This window comes from Callithrix jacchus, chromosome 7 (assembly GCF_049354715.1).
Source record: "Callithrix jacchus isolate 240 chromosome 7, calJac240_pri, whole genome shotgun sequence".
Classification (NCBI taxonomy): Eukaryota; Metazoa; Chordata; class Mammalia; order Primates; family Cebidae; genus Callithrix; species Callithrix jacchus.
The window spans coordinates 138,228,334-138,252,939 of record NC_133508.1 but is presented as its reverse complement, the minus strand read 5'-3'; the positions used below and the strand labels follow the sequence as shown (position 1 = coordinate 138,252,939).

The window sequence follows — 24,606 nt, the reverse complement described above, 5'->3', positions numbered from 1 at the left end:
GGAGGCAGTGGTTCAAATGTAAAACTGAGGGTGGAGAGGAGCACACATGGATTCCAGACAATGAAGGCTGAATGCTATAAACACCCTGCACTAACAGCTTGACCAGTATCATGAGGTAGGTACTTTTATCCCATTTTACAGATGAGAAAATAGATTGAGGGAGGGTGAATAATCTGTACAAAGTCATTTCATAAATAAGTGTCTGAGACTGGAGTAAAACCTACATGCCACTCAAGTTTTTGTTCTTAACCAAGACTTTGGAAATTTGTGCTTTCTTGTCCACTGGAACTATTTCTCTGAAAACTATCTGGCATTATGTTAACAGGAGCTGCAAAAGTGTTTGTGACCATTGACCTAGAAATTTTGCATTGGAAAACAGAGCTGGAGAAAATAATTCAAAGAGGGGAAATCATCTGCACAAGGACATGGATAGTCATGCTATCCATACAAAAGAACTGGAAATAATCCAAATAACTGATTACAAAAACATGGAGCATATTAACAAGATGGACTATTCCTCATTTTCGCAGCTACATGCTACTCCATTATCTCTTCCTGTGTGACCATGAAAAAATTGCTCAGTGTCTTCTAAAATTTTTCAGCTATAATAATTATGTTCTATTACTAGAGCCCTCAACTACCTAAGGGAAATAGACATTAATATAATATTAACCATAAGAGTATTTAGTGGAAGGTGTTTTTGACACCCTCTTATTAAGAGTTTACAACATTCAAAGCTCGGAGGCAGGAATTTGTCATGCTTTATCTTATCAAATCATGACAGCAGCCTACAGCATAGACAGTGGTGTCCTCCAGAGAAAGCCAAGGGAACTCAGGTAAAACGGCCTGACCTAGATCATCCAGCTAATTAGTAGCAGATCCAAAATTTGAACTCTAAAGACTACATCATTTTCACTATAAAGTGCCACCCACTGGTTATCACAGAGAGAATGGGGGTTTAGAGATCACTGAACTTACCAGCAACAGAGCCACGAGAAATGCAGGTCTCCCAATTCTGGGTAGACTGTTACACATATAAAATTGCCAACAGACAAATCGACAGATTAACATATGCCAATTATGTCATTTTTTTAATGCCATAATATTCCAAGTCTTATATTCAATGAGTCTAAATAAAATATCTGCACAAAGATGACTACAACAGAGAGAAAAGTTTGCCATGGACCAGTGAAATGATATAGTTCCAAAAGAACTGTGGGGAAAGCCCTATACCATGAGATGATCAGATGATGGGGTGGGACAGGAGAAGGGAAAGTTTCTCACACAATTACTAACTGTCCACTACGTTCCTGGTGCTGTGCTAGATATCTGGCCCATTTGAGTTCACTTACTCTTCACAAAACTCTGCAGTAGGAATTGTCCCCACTTCATAAGAAAGAAAACCAATATACTGAGAAATTAAGGAATTTGCCCATAGCCATTCACCTACAGGTGCATGATTTGAACCCAGGTCTGGCCAATGCTAACATCCATATTCTTTCAAGATAACATGCTGCCTCCCACTGCAGAACAACTGGCAGAAGACTATAATTTTTTCATCCTAGGATTAATAAATAATATCTAGCATTCTCATCCAACCAACATTAAGGCCAGTGTGAGGGATTCATTAAATAATCACTCAATGGCCATTCATGGAAGCAGTCACTCTGTGCCAGGTACTGAGCCAAGAACAGGAAACTGACAAATGGTCCCCAATTTCATGGAACTCACAATCTAGGAATGATAACTTATGGTGACATTTAAACATACACCAATACTCATACTCTTGGGAATTTGGGACACCTTTTTGTTATCGGTTTAAAATAGCAAAACAGCTCTCTTAGAAACTGAGTAACACTGAATGGCTAAGTTTTAGATGGCTGTGGATTTACTACTTTAAGCATCACATCTTTGATTCATAATTTTCATCAATCATTTTTCAATGTTTTGTCAGTTCTCCCAGGACATTCTAAACTCCAAAGTCTGAGACCCTGTAGAGATTCCCCTAAACTACTTCATCCAAAAAAGGAAAAACATACATAAGTGAGAGAAAATAAGGTCTTCATAATAAATGCTTTACATGAGAAATTCCAAACTAAAGCACTTTCTAATCTTGTTCAAAAAAAATTAAGAGAATAAACCTGATTTAAACTTCTCTTGAGAGCCACGGTAATGAAATTCTGTAATGAAAACCTGAGTTTAGACTGGTTCTGGCAAACCAAGTGACCTTGGTCAAATCATTATATACATATCAGAGGACTTGGACTGCTCATTTTTAAAACCAAGTTGCCAAACTAGAATTATCTGTAAGGATGTTTTTCAGCTCTATAATTGTACTCTTTCAACAATGAAGCTGGCTAGGCACAGTGGCTCATGCCTGTAATCCCAACACTTTGGGAAGCCAAGGTGGGTGGATCACCTGAGGTCAGGAGTTCAAGACTAGCCTGGCCAACATGGCAAAACCCCATCTCTACTAAAAATACAAAATTAGCAAGGCATAGTGGCAGGTATCTGTAATCCCAGCTACTCAGGAGGCTGAGACAGGGGAATTGCTTAAACCAAGAGGTGGAGGTTTCAGTGAGCTAAGATCATGCCACTACACTCCAGACTGGGCAACAAGACAAAAATAAAATAAATGGAATTACCACAATGGTTCATTCAAATAGGAGCATCCTAGTCCAAGACTAATATGGTTTTTGAGTTCCTGAATCCACTGTTCACAGTGTTTACTACTGCAAACTTAACTTTCAGCTATGCTTTATTCCCATTTTAACTTACAACCTGTATCCCCTTAGATTTAAACAGGCTTAATGAAAAGGAATGGAAACTACAATTTCTACTATACCATGCTGCCTCACAAGCTTATTAAAACAGTGTATTAATCAAAAGTCCTTAGACTTGAAGTCAGAATCTAGAAACTCTCTTAACATTTGCATAAATTAAGTTTAGCTTGTTCCATTTATATGTAGTTTAAGAAATATTTTATGTCACATTCTCTTTTTTTTACATATAATTCATTTTCAACAATTACTTACAAAAAATCCTTTTTCTTTCTTTTTTTTGTTTTTTTTTTTCTTTTCTTTTGAGACAGGGTCTTGTTTTGTTGCCCAGGCTGGAGTGTAGCAGCATGATCACAGCTCACTGCAGCCTTGACCTTCCAGGGTCAAGAGATCCTTCTACCTCAGCCTCCTCAAGTTTCTGATATGACAGGCATGTACTACTGTGCCTGGCTAATTAAAAAGAATTTTTTTGTAGAGATGGGTCTCTATGTTGCCAAGGCTGGTCTTGAATTCCTGGGCTCAAACAATCCTGCCACCTTAGCCTTCCAAAATGCTGGCGTTATAGACCTGAACATTCTCTCTTAAGCAGTGTCTCTGAAAGTACCCAAATCTTTTGTTAACCCTCATTCTGAGCCCCAGAGCTCTTAATTCCTGCTTCCCCCTTACTGAAGTTGAAGTAATTGCTATATTTTACTCAATCCCAAAGTACACGTATGGACACAAACACAGTTCTATTTGTCATCATAATCTGAACTTAAGCATTTCTCGTGTGGCTGACTGAACTAAGTTTACTAACGTTCCTTAGCCAACAAATGCCTTCTCATATTTGAAGATCTTCTGCTAAACCTACATTTTGGAGTATTAAGCAGTGACTGAATCACTCTAGACCAACTTTCCCTATCAGGTGTTGCATATATGATTAAGAGAAAGTTGTACTGCTGAACTACAACATCACTGAAAACAGCCTTACAAAAATAAGCAGACACTGTGAGCTGGTTGCAAGAGGGGACACACAACCTGAGTACTGCTGGGAACTGAAAAACATGACTTGAGAGCTTCTGGTTCATCAATAACGCTCTCTCAAGCACACCACTGGGTTCTGGAAACCACAAACCAAAAAATACATATTTCTAAGGTATAGTATACAACTTCTCAAAATAAAAGTTCTCACAGAACCCGGTTCTCTCTGAGATTCTCATTTATTAAACATCCACTTCAAGACCCAAAACTGTCTCTAGAATTCAGAGGCAAAAATGTGCATACAAATGTTACTTGTAAAGTTTGGCACAGTTGCTAGTTACTGCTAGGAACAATAATAATAGTCGTTGTGGTGCGTGCAACGGGATGGACTGCGGGACAAGTCAGGGTTCAGGAGGTCTGGGTGGTAGTGATGAGGACTAGTTGAGTTCACTGGTACTAAGGGAGAGTTAGGGATTCAGGGTATCTAGGATTTGCAGGGTTAGAGCATGACCAGGGGAATGACAGGAAGCCAAGAGGGTGTTAGGAGGCACTCCAAAGAGGTGAATGAAAGCAGGGGCAAGTTGTAGTAAACACAGACAGTAAAAGCAGGGGATGAGCCACCTTCTCCAACTCTCTGCTGCTCATGGGCAAGGGCAGCAAAGCCTAAGAAGGGTGCTCTAGGAATCAGGTGACTGGCATATCTCGTGTCACAGAAGGTGGAGGGAATTGAAGTAAAAACGGAAAGACTGATCATAAATTCGGACAGGACTCAGGAGTACACAATCAAGACCAGACGGACCTGGTCTTGGAGGAAAGGAGGAGATATCAGTCAACTAAAGAGCACAGGGAGGATAAGAGCTCAGTAGGTGTGAGGGAGAGAGAAGGAGCAAGTCTAGAGGTGAGAGAGAGGAGAGAGAGCAAACCTCTACTTTCAGCACTTTAGATGTCCATTAAGCATGTTGATGCTATAGTTTTAGCTCCCTAAACTTTCAAGATATTAAAAAGAATAGACCATCATCTCATGCTCCAGCCTATCCATCAAAGATAGGTACTTGAATGTCTTTCTGAACAAATGCAAATGGTACGGCCAAATTTCCAGCATCAATGTTATTAAGGGTACCACATTGTTCAGAAGAGCTTCCTGCTGGAGACATCACCGAGATCTGAATGTCTTTGCACCCACATTCTTCACCTCACATAACTCTCTCCCTATTCAGTTTTATTTCTCAAACCTCTGTGGCAACCATTCATTTCTGTCCTCTTCTTGGTCTCATCTCTGTCACCCAGCTGCATGTACTTTTGCACCAGTCTTATAACATCCAATAACTTTACTTCTGCAGTCTTGCAAAAGCCTGCCGACCAGATTCACTCTGTTTTTTCTTCAACCACTAACAGTGGAAACTTATGTGATTTATCTCTATGCCTTTGTGCCCTATACAAATGCCTATAGTAGGCAGAGAAACACAAAAGCAAAACTTGACAAATGGGATCTAACTAAACTAGAGAGCTTTTGCACAGCAAAAGAAACTCTCAACAGAGTAAACAGACAACCTACAGAATGGGAGTAAATTTTTGCAAACTATGCATCTGACAAAGGCCTCATATCCAGCATCTATAAGGAACTTAAACAAATTTACAAGAAAAACACCAATACCATTAAAAAGTGAGCAAAAAACAAAAATAGACACTTCTCAAAAGATGACATACATGCAGTCAACAGGCATATGAAGAAAAGCTCAACATCACTGATATTCAGAGAAATGCAAATTGAAACAACAATAAGATACCATCTCATACCAGTCATAATGGCTATTATAAAAAGTCAAAAAAATAACATGTTGACAAGGTTATGGCGAAAAAGAAACACTTACACCACGTTGGTGGGAGTGTAAATTAGTTCAACCTTTGTGGAAGACAGCATGGTGATTCCTCAAAAACCTAACAACAGATACCATTTGACCCAACAATCCGATTAGAGGATATGTACCCAAAGGAATGTAAATTGTTCTAGTGTAAAGACATATGCATAGACATGTTCACTGCAGCACTATTCATAACAGCAAAGGCATAAAATCAACTTACATGTCCATCAGTGATAGACTGGATAAATAAAACGTGGTACATGCACACCATGGAATACCATGCAGCCATAAGAAATAATCAGATCATGTCTTTTGCAGAGATATGGATAGAGCTGAGGCCGTTATCCTTAGCAAACTAATGCAGGAACAGAAAACTAAATGCGCATGCTCTCACTTATAAGTGAGAGCTAAATGGTAAGAACACATGGGCACATAGAGGGGAACCACATGTACTGGGGTCTATCAGACAGTGCAGGGTGATAAAAGAAAATAACTAATGGGTACTAGGCTTAATACCTGGGTGATGAAATAATCTGCACAACAAACCCCCATGACACACGTTTATCTACGTAACAACCTGCACATGTACCCCTGAACTTAAAATTTTTTAAAAATTTATATATACAATTCAACCTAAAAAAAGGAGAGAAATAACTTGAGCCATGCATACACAAAAAAACCGCATTTTGTGGCGTTAGCAGCATAATGTGCACATCAGCAAAATTATGTATCCAGAAAAGCATTACCCACCTACCGAACTTTAGCCGTGCCCATTCACTCTAACCTGAATGGTTCCCTTCCCATCCACTGTTTCACAAGGAAAATATGAAGTAAAATCCATACCGTGTAGACTAAAAGCAACACAGGGTCAGGGACTGAGTTTCATTCACATTTGAATACCCAGCATCTACTGCAAAGTCCAATGTTTAGCAGACAACATGATGATTTAAATAATTGCTTCACATGCAAAAATTTCCATGAAAACAGAACCAAACAGAAAGTAGAAGGGCTATAACATTACCAAAGAGTAAATAATCCGCAAACTAATCAGACCATAAAATAGAAAACAGGTTTCATTATTTTAGATGTTTCATTTTAAATACAGTTAACTTTCAGTGCAAAATAATACAATCTCACTTTTCATTTCAGGGCATGTCTTATTTTTTGAAAGCATTTATCCAGTGATTTCCTCATGCCGTTTGCCATCTATCCACTGAATTTGGCAGCAGGAATGGGACACTTCGCCGAACTTGAAATTGGGATGGTTGGACTTAAGTTCTGTCTTCACCACTTCCTGTCTGTGTGACCTTGAGAAAAGCCCTTTAGCCAGTGCCCATTTCCATTTCCTCCTCTGTAGAGCAGTGATAAGATCTTATTCTTCCTGTCTTAGAGACATGAGGATTGGGGAGGCAGTGAGGACAAGGAAGGAAGTAATCTTAACAAGTACCTACCATGTACCAGGCATTTGAATATTTTCATTCTCACCACAATTCTGCAAAGAAATTTCATAATTTCTTGCCTATCAGATGAGGAAAGAGTCAATAAGTAAAGTAAATTTCCCAAGATCAGTGTTGTTAAGTGCCAGAGATGGGATTGAACCATTTCTGCCTGATCCCTGATCATGAAACTATAATGCTGCCTAGATAGGTGTCAAACATTTTAGTTGCTATTTAGTATATTATTGCATATGTAAGTATCCACTGCTATTGCCATAAGTATAGAATCCAGAGGCAAAGAGAAGGAGACATTAAGGTCACACAGCCTGTCAGAGACAGAGCTGGGACTAGAACTCAGGTCTCCTGACTCCTGACCTGAAGTTTTCCCATTAAACCATACTGCCCCCATGCTCCCAGGAAAAGGCATAGAGAAGCACGATGCTTGTTTATTCAGACCAGCTGTTACAGATCTATTTTAAGACAGGCACTCTGTAAACCATGGAAGGTGAGTATCAAGTGTATCATTAAATATTCCATATTAATTGACCCTTTAAAGAACTCTCATGTGAGTAGCATATGCTGCTGGCTTCCTGTTAAGCAAGCAACTCAGAAGCTGACTTACATTTCTTGTGACACAGATTTTGAAAGCACATTCAGCTAGCAGCACAAAATACAATTCAAAAATCATTTTCCATGGAAATTCAAAGGAACTACGTTGCTCTTCATGGTTCTATCCACTAAATGCCCAAGATTAAGGAAGAGCAGAATGTCAACTTGTGACTGGCTTTAACATGCTGCAGGATGTATGTTAACAGAGGAAGAGAATTAAGATAAAATAATGCTCCAAATAATAGCTAACAATAGGTTGTCTGAAAATTTACAAAAAGACTATTTATAATAGAAAAAAAAAGCCATTTCAAAGCACATCATTTTAAACAACAGTGTTCCTGCTTCCCAGAGAAATGTAGGCACTCCTGACTCCAGAATAGAGCATTAAACCATGTGCTTGAGACCAGCTGTCACAAGGCACAGTATTAAAAGGGCAAAAAGGAACAGCTACATTCAGTTTCTCTCTTCTCCTCATGAACTCCCCTTAGTTTTCCTGATTTTCTTTCCTTTTCCCATTATATACCTGTCAAAGGTCTAACACCAATTTTATACTGAATAATGCGAGAAATGTGTATGAAATCATCCAATGGATACCTTCAGTATCCTGTGGCAAAATTTTAACTCAACATCTGACTAGTACGGACATGCTATTAACAATAGCCACAAGGCCAATCAGAACAGTCCTGCAAGGGAACCCCACAATAGAGCAAAATACAATGGGGGAAAAGATTCCTTGCCGTCCTCATTGCCGTTCACGTTCAGATGTCCCGATAGCTTGCTGACGAGAATTCAGTTCACTCTTAATGTTCTAATTCTATGTTTGGCTCTATCACAAACCACTTGTTGGTTACTAAACCCCTCTTAGCCTGAGAGTATCTACCACATGGGGATAAATAACAACACCTGCCTCATGGTGTTGGACAATTAGATGAGATAATGCATGGAAGGTGTTAGTAACTGCCCTGTATGTTTCTACAGAAGCAGGGATAATCATTACAGTAAAAAAAAAAAAAACAATTAACATCTATTGGGCAGTCATAAGCTGGTCATATTAATTAATTCAGCTAGTTATTAATTAATTAATTAATTCTTGTCCTCTTGTGAGGACAAGAACCCTAGGAGGTAGCTTCTTTTATTTGGTCTATTTTAGAGATGAGAAAGCTAAAGAAAAGACAGGTAGACAGGTTTAGCCACTTTCTGAAATCACTCAGTCGGTAAGTGGTGGAGTAATGTTACCTGCTATTATTAGTAATGGCACTTAACAAGTATTTTTGATTTGTAATGACAGTCAGTGCTGGCTATTTTTTTTTTTAATTTGTAGATATGTTTGAAAAAGTAGTAAATAAAGTGTCACCATTTTCATCGCATTGATGAATTTCACCTACGCCTATTTACATATGCCTAATAGGTATGACTCCCTGTGTCTATTTCTAGTGCGTATATTAAGGAAATAGTCTATGGCATCCTCAATCAAGCCAAAACCTGGAAGGGAGACAGATAAGGGAAAAAAACTGCAAAACAGCAAGGAGTGCTGCATTCCACGAGACACTGTGGCACAAAGCAGCATGTGTTCAGTCACACCTGGGAGAAAAGTCAGGGAAGACAATACAAAGAAAACTCTTCAACTGAATCTTCAGGCAGACAAATGAAAAAGGGAACTTCAAGCAGAGAAAAAGGAATATGCAATAGCACAGAGACATTTAGTAACATAGTCTTTTCAAGAAACTGTAAAAAGGTCAGGAGTACAGAGTGGAGAGAAGCTTTGAGAGATGAAGCAGGACAAGACCATGAGCTCTTGCATACTAAGGAGGTTGGATTTTATTCTGTGGTCCATCTGGAACCACTAAAGTTATATGGAGGTTGTCTGATCGCCTTCCCCAGTAGTTCAGATCAAACCCTAGGCATCCTTAGTCGCTCTCCATTACACCCAACGTTCATCCACATCTTTGGATCTCTACCTTGAAAATATATCTTACGTTAAATGAGGGGAACGACATACATGCAGGCAAATGGGAAAGATCCAGGAGAAAACTGATGATGCAGGAAAGCATGGGGGTAAAAATGAAGGAGAAACTGGCCTTGGCCAGTACTGTTAACTTACTCACAGTACTGGAGAGAAGGCATCATCTACGGGCAAAGATGCAGGAAGGCAGGAGCTTGAGGAAGCTCTCCTCCGATTTTATCGTTTTTCTCAGTGGAACAGGAAGTGAGGTTACAAGTTGAGAGAAAGAAGAAAGGGGTGATGAAGGTCTAAGGAAAGAAGAAAAGGTACTAAAGAGTGACCTGGGAGAGTCAAAAAGTAAATGGTCTCAGGCAGTTCTCAAACTTTCTTTTTCCCTCAGGACCTCTTTCACTCTTAAAAGTGATTGAGAATCCTCAGCAGCTTTTGTTTGGGGTTTCATAGCAATCAATGTTTTAACATGTTAGAATTCTAAACTGACAAGCCTTTGAATCATATACAAGCATATATTCTACAGTCAAGCACAGCAATGGCATGGGCACTATCACACAGCCTTTGGAAAATTCCACTGTACACACATTAGAAAATGAGACAGAAGGCAAATAATCTATTATTAGATTATAAATAAAACTATAGAGAAAGTTTTGAAATTGTGGGAACACTAAAAGCATTTTGGGGACTGCCAGTAGTTCCACACCATACTTTGAGAACATTAGAGAAACATAACCAGATGATTGGATGGCCCAAGGTGCCCACCTGAGATTAGGAAACATGAACTTAAAGTGAGAGCAGCGGGCGCGGTGGATTTTCCTCGCTTACATTCAGCAGCTCAGTTGTAGGAAGGCAATAAGTAACAAGTTGAATCTAACCAGGGTTTTGTTTATGGCAACAAGCAAGACAAATCAAGGGAAGTCAGGGAGTTATAACAGCTATAGTACTTAAGCTAAGTAGGAAGGAAATGAAAACTGAAGGCAGTTAAGAGGTGGCAGAAGCAATGAGTTCAAAGGATCGTTGGGTTTTAGGTATTAGTAGAATAGACCAGAAAGAATGGGGTATTAAAAGAGTGGGATACATGAAACCGAGAAGAGAGAGGGTAATTGGTAATAACTTCCAACTCAGAGTCCAAGATAGAATGTGCTCCCTTTGCATTAAAATGTGCCCCTCCTTTATAACACTCCTGTCACCTGATGCTGAAACCTGGGTCTCAGCCTAGATACTTTCCACTCTTTCTCTGTATCTAAAAGGTTGCCAAGTCCCATCCATCCCAACTCTTTGTTACCATTTTAACCTCTTTTGTTCCTCTCTATCTCTCTACTCACCTCCTCTCTCTGGCCTCATCTTCTGGTGAATGACTTCAGTAGCAGTCCTGCTCATGCCCAGTTTTGTCCCATCCAATCCACCCCTCTCTCTTGTGAATGAACTTTCTTTAATGATCACACTTCATACCCATGGGGCAACCATAACTATAGAAGCAGAGGTGTAAAACAGGTAGACTGAGGCTGTCAGTGTAAATTTGGGGTCCATCAAGGTAGGCAACACCACAGATGTCATAAGATGCTACAGGGAAGTGAATGTGAAATGAAAAGACAAGTAAAGAGAAAACTCTAATAGAGGTTTCAATAAAGAGAAACCAGCAAACAAATAAAAAAACAGAAAGAAACCTAAGATGGAATAACAAGAGGTACAAGAGGATCAGGAGAGTAGGGTGTAGTGAGAGAAAAGGGAAGAGAGAGTTTTAGGTGAAAGGTATGATCGGTAATGTCAATTGCCACAAAGGATTCAAGAAAAATAATAAAAACAATGCACTGTATTTGAAAATTAGGAAATATGTGGTAATGTATACTAGATTAACCCCATTTATATTGCAAACATGATATAGTTTTCTCCCTCTTAAAAAAAACAAAAAGACATGGTCTCATTTTCCTCACTCTGGCAAGCCATGGGATTGCACCTCTCACCAAGGGGGTTTCAGTACTTCAGTGCCTTACAGCAGGCTCTGCTTTCTAAAGAACCTAGGTTAAGCCACCAATCACACAGACAGAACAAGTGCTTGAGATGCCTAAAGATTCCACAACTACTTTACACAAAAAGATCCTGATTGGTGTTGTGTTTAAAATTATGCTGGCAGATTATCCAAGAGAATAACCTAACAAATAGCAAAGAAGTTACTGACTTCTGAGAAGACTAAGGAATGACATTATTCTGAACAACTGACTAAAAATGTTACTAGGCACATCATTCTTTATGGAAAATAACAGTTTTTCGTCCTTCACTTTGGTATAACCCAAAAATCTGTAAGTCACAACACCTTGCAGGGGAGGAGGGAGTGTGTAGACACGTATTTGGAATGCACACCTCAATGCTAAAACTAATATAATCATAGTTTTTAAAAAACAATGTATGGTTATCTATAGCAGAAATTAACTCTTTATTTAAAAGAATAACAAGCAGCATCAAAACCCAGCTTAGAAGGAAATCCCACAGGCAGTAGTGATGAATTCTTTTAGAAATGCTGCATCACCAACAGTAGATGTTCAAAGGGTAACATTGTATGAAAACACTTGGCAATCAATGACTTCAAGTGGTATTCAGAATAGTCACAATCTGAACAAAAAGAAGATTTTAAAGCACTTTAAATTTTACTTTTTTTATTATTATACTTTAAGTTGTGGGATACATGTGCAGAATGTGCAAATTACATAGGTATACATGTGCCATGGTGGTTTGCTCCATCCATCACCCCGTCATCTACATTAGGTATTTCTCCTAATGCTAACCCTCCCCTTGCCCCCCACCCCCTGACAGGCTCCAGTGTGTGATATTCCCCTCCCTGTGCCCATATATTCTCATTGTTCATATACAGATATATCTTTTCACATACATATACATATATACAAAAGTACCATATGAGAAAATCTGTCCATCTAAAGGATCTCTTTTAATAGATATAAAATAAGAATTGTGTCATAAGAAAATTAACTATAACTAGGGCAGGCACAGTGGCTTACACCTGTAATCCCAGCACTTTGGGAGGCCAAGGCAGCTGGATCACCTGAGGTCAGAAGTTCGAGACCAGACTGGCCAACATGGTGAAACCCTGTCTCTACTAAAAATACAAAAATTAGCCAGGCATGGTGGCTCACACCTGTCATCTGATCTGCTCAGGAGGCTAAGGCAGGAGAACTGTTTGAACCTGGGAGGCAGAGGTTTCAGTGAGTCAAGATCTCGCCACTGCACTCCAGCCTGGGTGACAGAGCAAGACTCCATCTCAAAAATGAAAAATAAATAAATAAAAATAAAATAACCCATATCTTGATTTCTTTTCCTCTACTAGCCACTACCCCATTTTCCTGTCCTCTTTACAACAAAATTACTCACCAAAGAAATGTCTATACTTGCTGCGTCGACCCTCTATCAGGTGTTTGACCACCACATCACCAAATCCGTTTTTGTCAAGGTTATCGAGGAATCTGACACTATTTAAATCTTCTATCCTCAGCCCTTATTTTACTTGATCAGCAGCATTTAACATGCCATCACTCCTCACAGAAATACTGTTCCACTTGGTTTCCTGGAACCACACTACTGGTTTCCCTCCTACCTTGTGGCCACTGCCTCTTAACTCCCTCACGGTTTCCCTCCCATCTCGCTATCCTCATGAACAGGCAGGCCCCAACGGCTCACTCAGACTTTTTCTTCTTTCTTCACTACGCCCTGAGTGATATCACCCAGTCTCATCATTTTAAATACTATAACTCCAAAATTTATGCCTACATCTCCAACTCCTCCAACTTGCTCAGCGTACACTTCTAGATGTCTACTGGGCACTTCAATCACAACTATCTCCAGATATGTCTTCCCCTCTCCCCACATACACCTCAACACCATACTTCCTCCAGTCTTCTCCATCTCAATAAATGGGAACATCATCATCTAGTTTCTCAGGTCAAAACTTCTGGAGACATACTTGACTCCTCTCTGCTCATATCCCCTAATCTGAGTCCATCAATAAACCCCTGCTGGCTCTACCTTCAGAATATATTCTGAGCCTACTCTTCCCACCATCTGCCCTGCTATTACACTGATAAGAGGAGCCGCCATCATCTCTTTCCTGAATGATGTATTAGCTTGGGCACTTCCATCCTTGCTGTTCTCCAGTCTGTTCTCAATATGGGAGCCAGAGTAACTGTAGGAAAGATAAATCAGGGCTGGGCGCGGCAGCTCACAGCAGTAATCCCTGTGGGAGGCGGTAAACACTGTGGGAGGCCGAGGCTGGGCGGATCGCCTGAGCTCAGGAGTTGGAGACCACCCTGAGCCACATGGTGAAAGCCCGTCTATACTAAAACACAAAAAAAATTAGCTGGTGGTAGTGGCGCGCGTTCCTATAGTCCCAGCTACTCGGGAGGCTCAGGAATGAGAATCGCTTGAGTCCAGGAGGCAGAGGTTGCAGTGAGCTGAGATCGGCCACTGTACTCCAGCCTGGGCTACAGAGTAAGACTCTGTCTCAAAAAAAAAAAAAAAAAAAGAAAAGGTAAATCATAAATCAGGCCATGTCGCTCCTCTGCTCAACCCTCTGTTGACCTCTCATTTCACTCAAAGTGAAATCCAGAGTTCTTAAAGTAGCCCACAAGTTCTAAAACTCGTTTCCGTTTTCTGACTTCAACCCTACCACTCTTTCCCACACTCACTCTCCCTCCAGCCACACTGGCCTTGCTGCTCCTCCAGTATACCTGCCATTTAATGACCTCAGGAGCTTTGCACCTGGTATTCCTTCTGCCAGGAATATTCTTTATTCCAAATATCCACATTCCTGTGTGCCCTCACTTGCTTCAGGTCCCTGCCTAATTGTCACTCCCTCAGAGAGGACTTTCTCGACTAACTTCTATAAAATTGCATTACATTTCTCTCTAGTTCCCAACTCAGCTTCATATGGGTTCATAGCACATTATACTATATAGTCATTTACGTATACTTCAATTCCACTAAAATCCAAATCCCTTTAGGGCAGGGACTTTGTTGAGTTTGTCCAAGACAAACGGTGTCTGAAACAGTGCCTGGAACATAGTAAATAGTCATTGAAGGAATCCTTCAAGTCTGAATTATTCATTTAGACAATTAAAAGTTTACATATACTGTTCATAGTGGCCAGTAAACCCATCGAATGTATTACCCCTACTCTAAAGCATAGTATAAAGCAAAATTTTAAGTTTAAACTTAAGACTAAGGTACTCTAATTCATGATAGAGCTAGGGGTGGTTATAGGCATTCATGAAGATCTTCTTAAACACTAAAAATAGCATCAAGCCAATAACTCATGCCCTTCCACAGGCACACCCCCCACCCCAACCCTAGTACGTGCTGCACATCCAGTACAGCTATCGCCAGTAGGCTCCCCTCTTCCCGAATCATTCATGTGCTTTGTGTCTGGGCTTGAATACTGTTTTGGATGAAAATAAATCTCAGTTACAGACACTAATATCTAAAATATACAGACACCAAATTTCTTAGATATTCACTTACCAACAGCATTTTACTTAACTGTATTCTTTATATGAGGAACATGTTAAACGTATTACTAAATGTGATTAAGTTTACCTCTTTAATCCATTATAAATAAAAACAAAAGCTAAATCAGCATGAAAAAATATACTTATTTTTGAACTGAAGATCATCCTCTTACCAAGATGGCAAGATCAAAAACAAACTGATATCCACATCCAGAAAGAATAAGTAAGAGAACTGGGATCCCATCCATGCTTTTATTTTGAAAGATAATCAACTAACTTAGTAAGATTCCAAGATTCAAACCTATAATTGAGCAGTCATTATTTGCAGTTATTTATTTATTTTTAATGCAAACAAGGCAGAAGGCTAACAGAGAATGGAAAAGCATCCCACTCACTGGAATAAACACTCATTTAAAAATTGTAAAAGGCTGGTCATTTTACAGTCTATTTCAGGAAAACTAAACAGGCTACAAGCAAAACATCAATAAATTAAAATTTCCTTTGTCAACATCTGCTCCTTAGAGTCTCAATATGACACAAAACTCTGAAGTGACATCTTCTAGTTCTTTCTCAGCTTAGGAGATCATATGCTATATATAAAAAAAAAAAGTCTATTTCAAATTAGTATCAACAGAACCTAAGTTGGGTGGACAGAACGACTCTCAGACATAGCAAAAAGCCACAAGTACTAATAATGACATCTAACTCCAGGGGAATAAATTCTGCTGGGACATGACAGGGTGTACCAGGTTATTCACTACAGCAGAAACTTTCCCAAGAGCGATATTAGTTAGAGGCAAAATGTTTAGGGATATCAGCCCAAAGGAACTGGTAGGCCTCTACAATTCTTCTAAAATTCCTGTTGGAATCTATTACTCTTAATGTAACAATAGCAAAAAAAATGTTTTACATAATTTTGCTAATAGTGAACATTTATTAAGGACATATTAAGTACATGTTAAGCTAGGCACTGTAGATATGTTAAATATGCCAAGTTGTTTCATAAAACCATTTCATAAGTCTCATTTAAGGATTTAATAACAACCTTCATGATACAAACTCATCTGCCTAGCACCCACTTGTTCAGCAGCCTTACCCCTCTGCAATGAGGCCAAGAACCAAGAGGAAAGCCAAAAGAGACTTCACCATATTCAGGTACTAGCCTTCTAGAATTCACATTTGAGAGAAGCACCCACTCACAGGACATCACAGGAGAAACTGTACTTAGTTTGGAACCAGAAAGCTCAAGGTTGGGCAGACTTAAAAACTCAAAAGTGCAACAGCACAAAGAAGGTCATTAGCTGTCCCACTTACCTTATTATAACCCAGTGATTTATCATCTGATAGCACAGTGTAATAATTCCTTTAGGGCAAGTATTCTGGTTTGCTCATTGTGGTACCCCCACTGGGAACAGAACCCTTAGAGCATTGAATGTGCTCAATTTTCATTAATGATGCTTATAATGACAATCTTTGGTCATCAGAAAGATTAAATTACATCTAACATATTATAAGAGAAGAGCAAAATACATTCAAAACAATTCTCATCCATTGTTAGCATTCAAATAAAGGCTTCAGGGGGAAAAAAAAAAAAAAGGCAGCTCTTCAGCTGTCCAGAAAATGTAATTATTGAGAGCAACTGCTGAGAGTTCCAGGAAACAAGTTCCAGGAAACGTGCACAGTACTGTACTCCCTACTGGTGGCCAAGGTATCCTGACCCACGCTGCCTCCTGAGGCTACAGGCAAAGTGGAAAATGAGGATGTGTGAGAGTAGGTAACTGACTGCAGCTCCCACCAGAATAAAAAAGTCTGCTAAACCCCTCAAAGGGATATCCAGAGTTGAGATAACTCTGAAGGGGTACCTAGAGGTAGCAATCACCATGCAGATTTATAGGGGTATTAAGTAACTTATCTCACTTTTAAATACATATGGCTCTCCCCACTTCCATGCCTGTTCTTTCTTGGGGACTGCCCACCAGCAGGTTGAAGGCAAGCAGGCAAGGAATGCAGAATTTGAAGTGCAGGGGACCCTGGTGAAATACTGACACCAAGAATCAGAGATGACTGTGTGTGCTCTAACTTTAAATACATATTTGTTAAATTATAAAGAGCCCGTTCCTTCCTGAAAGGCTCTGGTTGCTAAGTCCTGAGGCTCTGCGTCATAGAGAATTAGTGCTGAAATGTGTCATGGAGAGGGCTCTGCCCTCTCCCTTTTAAGTTGAAAGAGGTTTGGTTTTCGTTTTGTTTTTTAACATTCTGAAAGACACTCTGAACCGAGTTTAACATCCTTCTGAACAAAAAATTTCCGACAGGATAAATAAACTACTGTTCCACTGAACTGTGACTTTTGAGCCGACTCTAGGGTGCACCCAGCCTTCCAGAGGTGCGTGCCTGGCTTCACCCTCGAAGAGGCAGCTCCAGCCCCAGAGGCCGATCAGCACCACAGCACCTGAGCCGGGCACTGCAGGAAGGAAAGCAGAATCTCTAGTGAAACTTCTCATTTCCTGTCGCTGCTGAAAGGTTGGACTCAGTCCTTCTCACATGGTTTAGGAAGAGCTGTAAACACAGCCATGGAGCTTGCTGGCCGGCCCCCGGGGGCAGCCTCTGGGTTCTGCTCCCGGTTCTTCCCTTCGACCAGTGTCAGTCCTGGACAGATAACGGGACCGAACGCCCTCCACTTCCTCGAGTCCTCATTTATGTCATGGTTCCTCTTTCAAGAAAACATGAGAACAAGACGCAAAGCAAAAGAAGAGACTAAAGGCAAACTACCCCATCACCCCGTTTCGGCCCTCCCCTTCGTTATTACAGAAGAGCTTGATCAAATTCCCTTTGTCGCGCCACACTCACACGCAGAGTAGGTGAAGGGCACCCTAAGACAACTTATTTCTTTCCCGCCTCACAGAAAGCCTTTACGAAATCCTCACACCATCTCCGGACGCAAGGCTTTCGCATTCAGCTTGAGGCGATAAGCCATTTCAAGCCAAGGTAGGAAAAGCCGAAGTGGTCCCAGAGCAGAAGGCTGGGAGGCAGGGCAAGCTCAGCGCACCTAGACGTTTGCATTTACACAAAGAAATTAGCCGCAAGATTAATGGGAGCTGCCGGCTGGAGGCGGGGCGCCCGCGCCGGCCTCCTCACCTGGGACATCTGCGGCCTCAGGTTGATCTCCTTCAGGTTGATGGAGTGCGCCCGGAGGTTGTTAAGCAGCTGGCAGAGCAGGACTCCATCGCGGAGGGTCTGTGCCAGGTCGAACACCTGCGCCGAGTCCCAGGTCACCCGGTGGTTGGCGGGCAGCACCTTGCAATGGATGAGCCACTGCGCGCACTGCTTCCACGGCTCCATGCCCGACGGCTCCGGGACACTGCCGGGCCGGGGCGGGCGGGGAGGATGCGGCCGCCGCGGCTCCTCCGCGCCCCGCCGACGCCAGCCGCCGCCGGCCCCTTCCCCGCGCGGGATCCAGGGAGCAGGCGCCGCGGCCGGCGGGTCGCGGGTGCAGCGCTGGGCTCGGCTCCGGTCCCGGCCCGGGTGCGCCGCGACCGGGCCGCAGCTGCAGCGAGTCCCGCGCGCTCTCCGTGCGCCCCGGCCGGCTTGGCGGCGGCGGCCGCGCACGGGCTTCCGACTCCAGCGCCTGGCCCGCCACTGAGCATGCCCAGCGCGCCGGCCGGTCTCGCTGCCGTCCGCGAGTCCCCAGAGGCGCGGGTGGGAGCGTGCCGGCGGCCGGGGCTGGGGTCTGTGGCCGAGGGCGGGGCGCGGGGGAGGGGCCGGCGGAGGGGGCGGTGGCCACAAAGGGGATCCCGCGCCCCAGCCCGCAGACTCGCGGGGCTCACGCAGCCCCCGGCGTCCTGGGGTCTTCTCTCGGGGCGGGTTCCCGGCTTTGCGGGGAGTGTAGCTGAACAGTGTAATACTAGGGGCTCTCCCAGGGCCCCCTAAACAACAAATGCTCATAGGAGCGACGGATTAATTGGGGCACCCGGACTCCCTAGAGAAATGAAAAAAAGTGCCCAGAGCATCCGTAGAGCACGGCGCTGAAAGTTTTAGAGATCGTCGCCCCCGCGCGCCTTCCAGGTCTATCCCCTCCATTCTCCACAGCTGATTCCTCAGCCTGTTCCTCCTAGTTGCCCCTAGGGGTGTTTTGGCACCCTGAAAGTGAGAGTGCGTGTGTGGAGACGCCTGCAGAAACAGCCCCCATCTCGGAGCCTATTTCCTCGCGAGGTGATTTTCACTTGGAGCTTGTTTCCCCTTCCCCGTCAGGCTCGGAACTGTTCGTGGTGGCAGTTCTGGCCCTTTTGCTGACCCCACAAAAACCTGCCTGAGAAAGGCCTGTGCCACGGTGCCAGACTGCGCATGCGCCTGCCACTGGCGACCGGGTTTGAGAGCAAAGCGTGTTGGCCCTGGGCAGCTCCTGCCGAGCTGTTCTGGGATCCTTAGTGAAAGTTGGAACTTGCCCCCAGAACTTTTGCACAGTGCACAAGCAGTGCATCCGTGTTTGTTAATCTTCTGGGGACTCTAAACACCACCCCTTTTACTCCCACTGCACCCTACCCCCCAAACCACAATTAATGTTTAAATTATTCATGGCAAGATATTGCCACATTGAACTCTTGCTGTTTGATATAAATGTGATCCTTCGTTACCCTTTTGAAATGCATTCATTTAAAATTTGAAAATAAAAAGACTCCAGTTTGACGGGATTTTCGATACTGTATTAGATTTTTGGACCCCAAATTTTTTATTACTAACCATATTTTATAAGCAGTCCAAAATATTATTTTTAAAAGAATGATCTGTTCAGGACAGGGACTGCGTCCTTTTTCGCTTGGCTATGACAAGGATAGCACACTGTGTACACTCAGCGCTGAACAATAAATCAGCCTGAGGATTTCCTTTCCCCACTACGCATCCTTCCCTAGCAATTTCCTCTTGTGTTCAGTGTGGATTCCATCAATAGCACGATGTTTCCTAGGCCATAATTTTGGCAAGTAAATTATACTAAACTCCACATATCTTTAGAAGCAAAATCCAACACATCTGAATCACCCTTTAATACAAAGTCCTTCATAAAAAGAAATTAAGAAAAAAAAAAAAAAACCTTAAAAGGGACAAAATTGAAACTAAAACTATGAATTTTGTTTCAGGTAGCATCAGGTCATCCTTGGATGTTGGAGAATATTTCCAAAATCCAGATAATATACACTATCCCAGGAGGCAAATCTGGATTTAGAGCCCAAGCTGGACTGCTTTCTAGCAACATGACCTTGGATAAATTCTCTACACTTCAGTTTCCATAGATATGAAACAAGAAATAATTTCTAACTCATAGGGTTGTTGTCAGGATCAAATGATACGATGTCTTGCTATTCAAAATGCAGCCTGTGGCCAGCAGCATGACCCTTGAGCCTGTCGGCAATGTAGAGGTTTGGGCTGTACTCCCATACTGAGTGAACCAGAACTTGAAATTTAGGATCTCCATATCATATGTATTTCCATCAAAAGCTGAGAAGCACTGATACAATGCATGTATCAATGAATGTGTGGTGCCTGATAATACAGCTCAATAAATATTACTCAGTGCTAGCCACTTTGCATTCACAAGTGGCAACAAAAATCAAATATTCTATTTAATTTCTCTCTATATATAACATGATATATGACTTCAAAACATAATGCTTCTCAAATATAGTAAAACACAGAGTTGATAGAAGGGCAACTGGAAAATATATGGAAGGCCTAGAAGGGAAGGAGGTTAGTGGAGGTACAGGATTCTTCACATAAACAAGGAGCTGGGTGCCAATAGGTGACTCATGTGGAAGACATTTAAGTGTCAGAAATTGGTGCAATAAAAATAGCAATGGGCTTCTCACCTGAGCTATCCTTAATAAAGGGAAAAATTTAGTCTTTTCCCTTTTTTTTTTTTTTCCACAGAGTCTTACTCTGTCGCCCTGGCTGGAGTGCAGTAGCACGATCTCAACTCACAGCAACCTCTGCCTCCCAGATTCAAGTTATTCTGCCTCAGCCTCCTGAGTAGCTGGGACTACAGGCACGAGCCACCACACCTGGCTAATTTTTGTGGGGCTTTGTGGGGCCTAGCCCTTGTCCCAACAGATCACTGAACTCAGCCTCCAGGCCTGCCCTGGCTAGTCATCAGAGTGGTAGGTGCTAAAAACAGGAGGCAGAAGCTAAGGAGGACAAGTGAGGGGAAGCGGGGCCCAATACAGGGAACAGGGCTCTGTCATACAGACTGGAGTGCAGTAGCACAATCCCTGCTTACTGCAGCCTCCTCCTCCTCCTGGGTTCAAGCGATTGTCCTGCCTCAGCCTCCCGAGTAGCTTGGACTACAGGCACATGCCATCACACCTGGCTAATTTTTATATTTTTAGTAGAGATGGGGTTTTCCCATGTTGGCCAGGCTGGTTTCGAACTCCTGACATCAAGTGATCCGCTCACCTCAGCCTCCCAAAGACCAGGGATTACAGGTGTGAGTCACCACACCAGCCTTCCTCTGCCATCTTAAAGGAAAGATTCCACCTAGTGAAGACAAGTTGGGAAATAGGGATTAACTATCAGTGGCAACTCCTTGCTAATCCTGGTACCTAGTGTTCTTGCGATGTTCAAGAAGGCCTTTCTTGCATATCTGACATGGGACTTCACGACTCCTCCTACGGTCCTGCTGCCCTTGACTCCTGCATAGCCCATGAGACACAACCACCCTCTCTCATTTGCTGAATGCCCACTATGTGTCCAGCACTCTTCTGGGCACTTTACATGCACTATCTGCAAGTGAGAAGATGCTCTCCTATCCATTTCAATGAAGAAGCTGGTGATCAGCAGAGTTAAGCATCTTGTTCTTTATTAGAAAGCTCAATAAAAGGATGAGCTCGTGCCTCCACATCTGTGCCCCTTCTGTTCGGAGTTGTGGCTCACCATTAAAATAATTACCCTATCAAGCTTAATTACTGGTTTAAATATCATTCTCCCTGCTAGACTGAAACACCTTGAAGGCAAGGGTGGTAACTTATTACTCTTCAAATTCCCAGAACCAACCTTGGAACCTGTCACATAACAAATAATAAATATTAGTTTGGTGAGTAAATAAATGAGTAAGCTATGTTAACTTTCTTGCTCTCCCTCCATCTCCTCTCTGCCTTTCTAGCCTGTCTTTCTGGTGGTGAAAAGATCAGGAAGGATTTGCCAGCATTACTTGTATGGGGCATAAGAGCCACATGAAATAAAGATCTGCTTTTTTTTTTTTTCTGTGTGTCTCGCCAGTCTTTCTGTGCCCTCCAAGATGAGCTGGCTACCCTCTGTTTCCCTCTTGTATCACAGTGTTGTTTGGATCGTGCTTCAGCCCTACACTGTATAAAAATGGAGAATGGAATAAGTGGCATCCTGCGCTGCAGGGAAGACAAGGACAACAGATAATGGATATCACATACTAAGTTCCTTGCCATGTTCAAAATTATGTCCTACATCGTAGGATGTTCTACATCAGGTTGAATGTACTAAGAAAACTGAAGTAAAGGAGCTGAAATCCACATTAATTCATTGCCTGCTGCATCTTTATTGTCACTCAATCCTTAGCAATATTATTCTTCCAATTCTTAAGTTTACAAAGACATTAACATCTATCTTCCACCAGGAAAGTCAGAAACCCCCTTTTTTATTTATTTATTTTATTTTTATTTTTATTTTTTTGGTGAGATGGAGACTTGCTCTGTTGCCCAGGCTAGAGTGCAAAGGTGTGATTGTGACTTACTGCAACCTCCAGCTCCTGGGTTCAAGTGATTCTCCTGTCTCAGCTTCCCCAGTAGCTGGGATTACAGGCACATACCTGGCTAATTTTTGTATTTTTAGTAGAGACGGAGTTTTGCCATGTTAGCCTGGCTGGTCTGGAACTCCTGAGCTCCAGTGATCCGCCGCCCCAGCCTCCCAAAGTGCTGGGATTACAGGTATACACCACTGCGCCATTTTCTTTATTCCTCATTGTATTTCTTATTTTTTGTCATAAGAGAAGTAAATCATGGATGGTACATAACCTGTCGAAGATAAATAGTTTCTGAAAGAATTAAAGCTGCAGAAATATAGACATTGTAAACTGCAAACTGAAATCCAGCCTGTTTGCTGAATTAATTTCCTTCAGCTACAATCAAATGTAGTTTGTTTTCACATAAACATTAGGGATGTGGGCTTTACGTTTCTGTTAATGTGATACTGTCTTTAAAATAAATACCAGAAAAACATTGTGGAGATAAATGAAGGTAGATTAAAATTTCTATAAAACTGTTCCTTTAATAAATGTGCCCAAATCAGTGTGAATTTAAAGGTACTGGAATTAGGTACAACTGAGCGGGGTCTTATTAGGATCACAGGATTTCTTTTTTCTTCTGACATGTTCAAGTCCTTGATTATAACAATAACAGTAACAACAACAGTGTCAATAACCTTATCTCCAAATGGCACTTACCATTTAATAAAAGAAATTCACTTGAGATAATTTATGATGCAAAAAGCTTCCGATTTGGGAGGCTGAGGCAGCTGGATCACCTGAGATCGGAGTTCAAGACCAGCCTGACCAACCCGGTGAAACCTCATCTCTACTAAATATACAAAAAATTAGTCGTACATGGTGGTGCATGCCTATACTCGGGAGGCTGAGACAGGAGAATCGCTCAAACCCAGGAGGCAGAGGTTGCCGTAAGCCGAGGTCGCACCACTGCACTCCAGCCTGGGCAACAAGAGCAAAACTCCATCTCCAAAAAAAAAAAAAAAAAAAAAAAACCTTCCAAAGCAGCTTTAAAAGGAGAATGAGGATATGACTATACGTCTGTGTGATTGACGAACTGATGTCCAAATAAATGAAACAATGAAATAAATGGAAATACAAGTGTTCCTCACACTCTGTGACTATATACCCACACACACAGAAAGCGAGGCTCCAAATATTTACTTCACTGAGTTAATTGCACCTCAGCTGGGTCTTATTGAAGTCTGGCTCACAATAAACATTCTGCAGCCCTCAAGCCATGATTCGATGTTAGTCCATTTTCAGAACATTAGCAGTGATACACATATGTATTTTGAAGATGACTAAGGAGGTTAGACTTACAGCAAAAAGCTAAATAGCCTTATGTATTCCTGTCAGCAACTAAGGACCTTAATTGAGTTTGTAGAATATTTAAATCCATTTGCATGTTGTTATTAACAAATTGCCAGTGAGAGAGTTCTTCATACAGAGATGGTGAATTTAAAAATCCAATGCAAAGAAATTTTTCTGGGAAGTCCTTGATGTCCCTTTTCCCACATAGTCCTGTGTATATCACAATCATTATACTAAGTTCTTTGCAGAATAATTATCTCTTTAAGTGTCTGAAACCCAACTACCACCACCCTCTTTGTACCCCAAACCCTGCCTATCCTTGATGTCCTTGGAAACAGAAATTGTAGCTTATCCATGTCATTACTCCAATGCCTGGCACTTAGTAGAGGATGGATGGATAA

At 41.8% G+C, this 24,606-nt stretch overlaps 1 protein-coding gene across 5 annotated transcripts in view; it reads right to left on the bottom strand.

Moving 5' to 3' along the window:
- Positions 1-18,752, bottom strand: part of VAV3 (vav guanine nucleotide exchange factor 3) — a 393,845-nt gene extending 375,093 nt beyond the window's left edge. For 4 of the 5 annotated variants that reach the window (XM_035252253.3, XM_017974986.4, XM_009001808.4 and 1 more), the window contains exon 1: positions 18,250-18,752. In XM_035252253.3, the coding sequence (XP_035108144.3) occupies positions 18,250-18,453 (204 nt within the window). In that variant the 5' untranslated portion in view covers positions 18,454-18,752. Of the gene's footprint in view, positions 1-17,961; positions 18,181-18,249 lie in introns of those variants that run through there. The other variant, XM_078332619.1, reaches the window with a different exon arrangement.
- Positions 18,753-24,606: the final 5,854 nt, after the last annotated feature.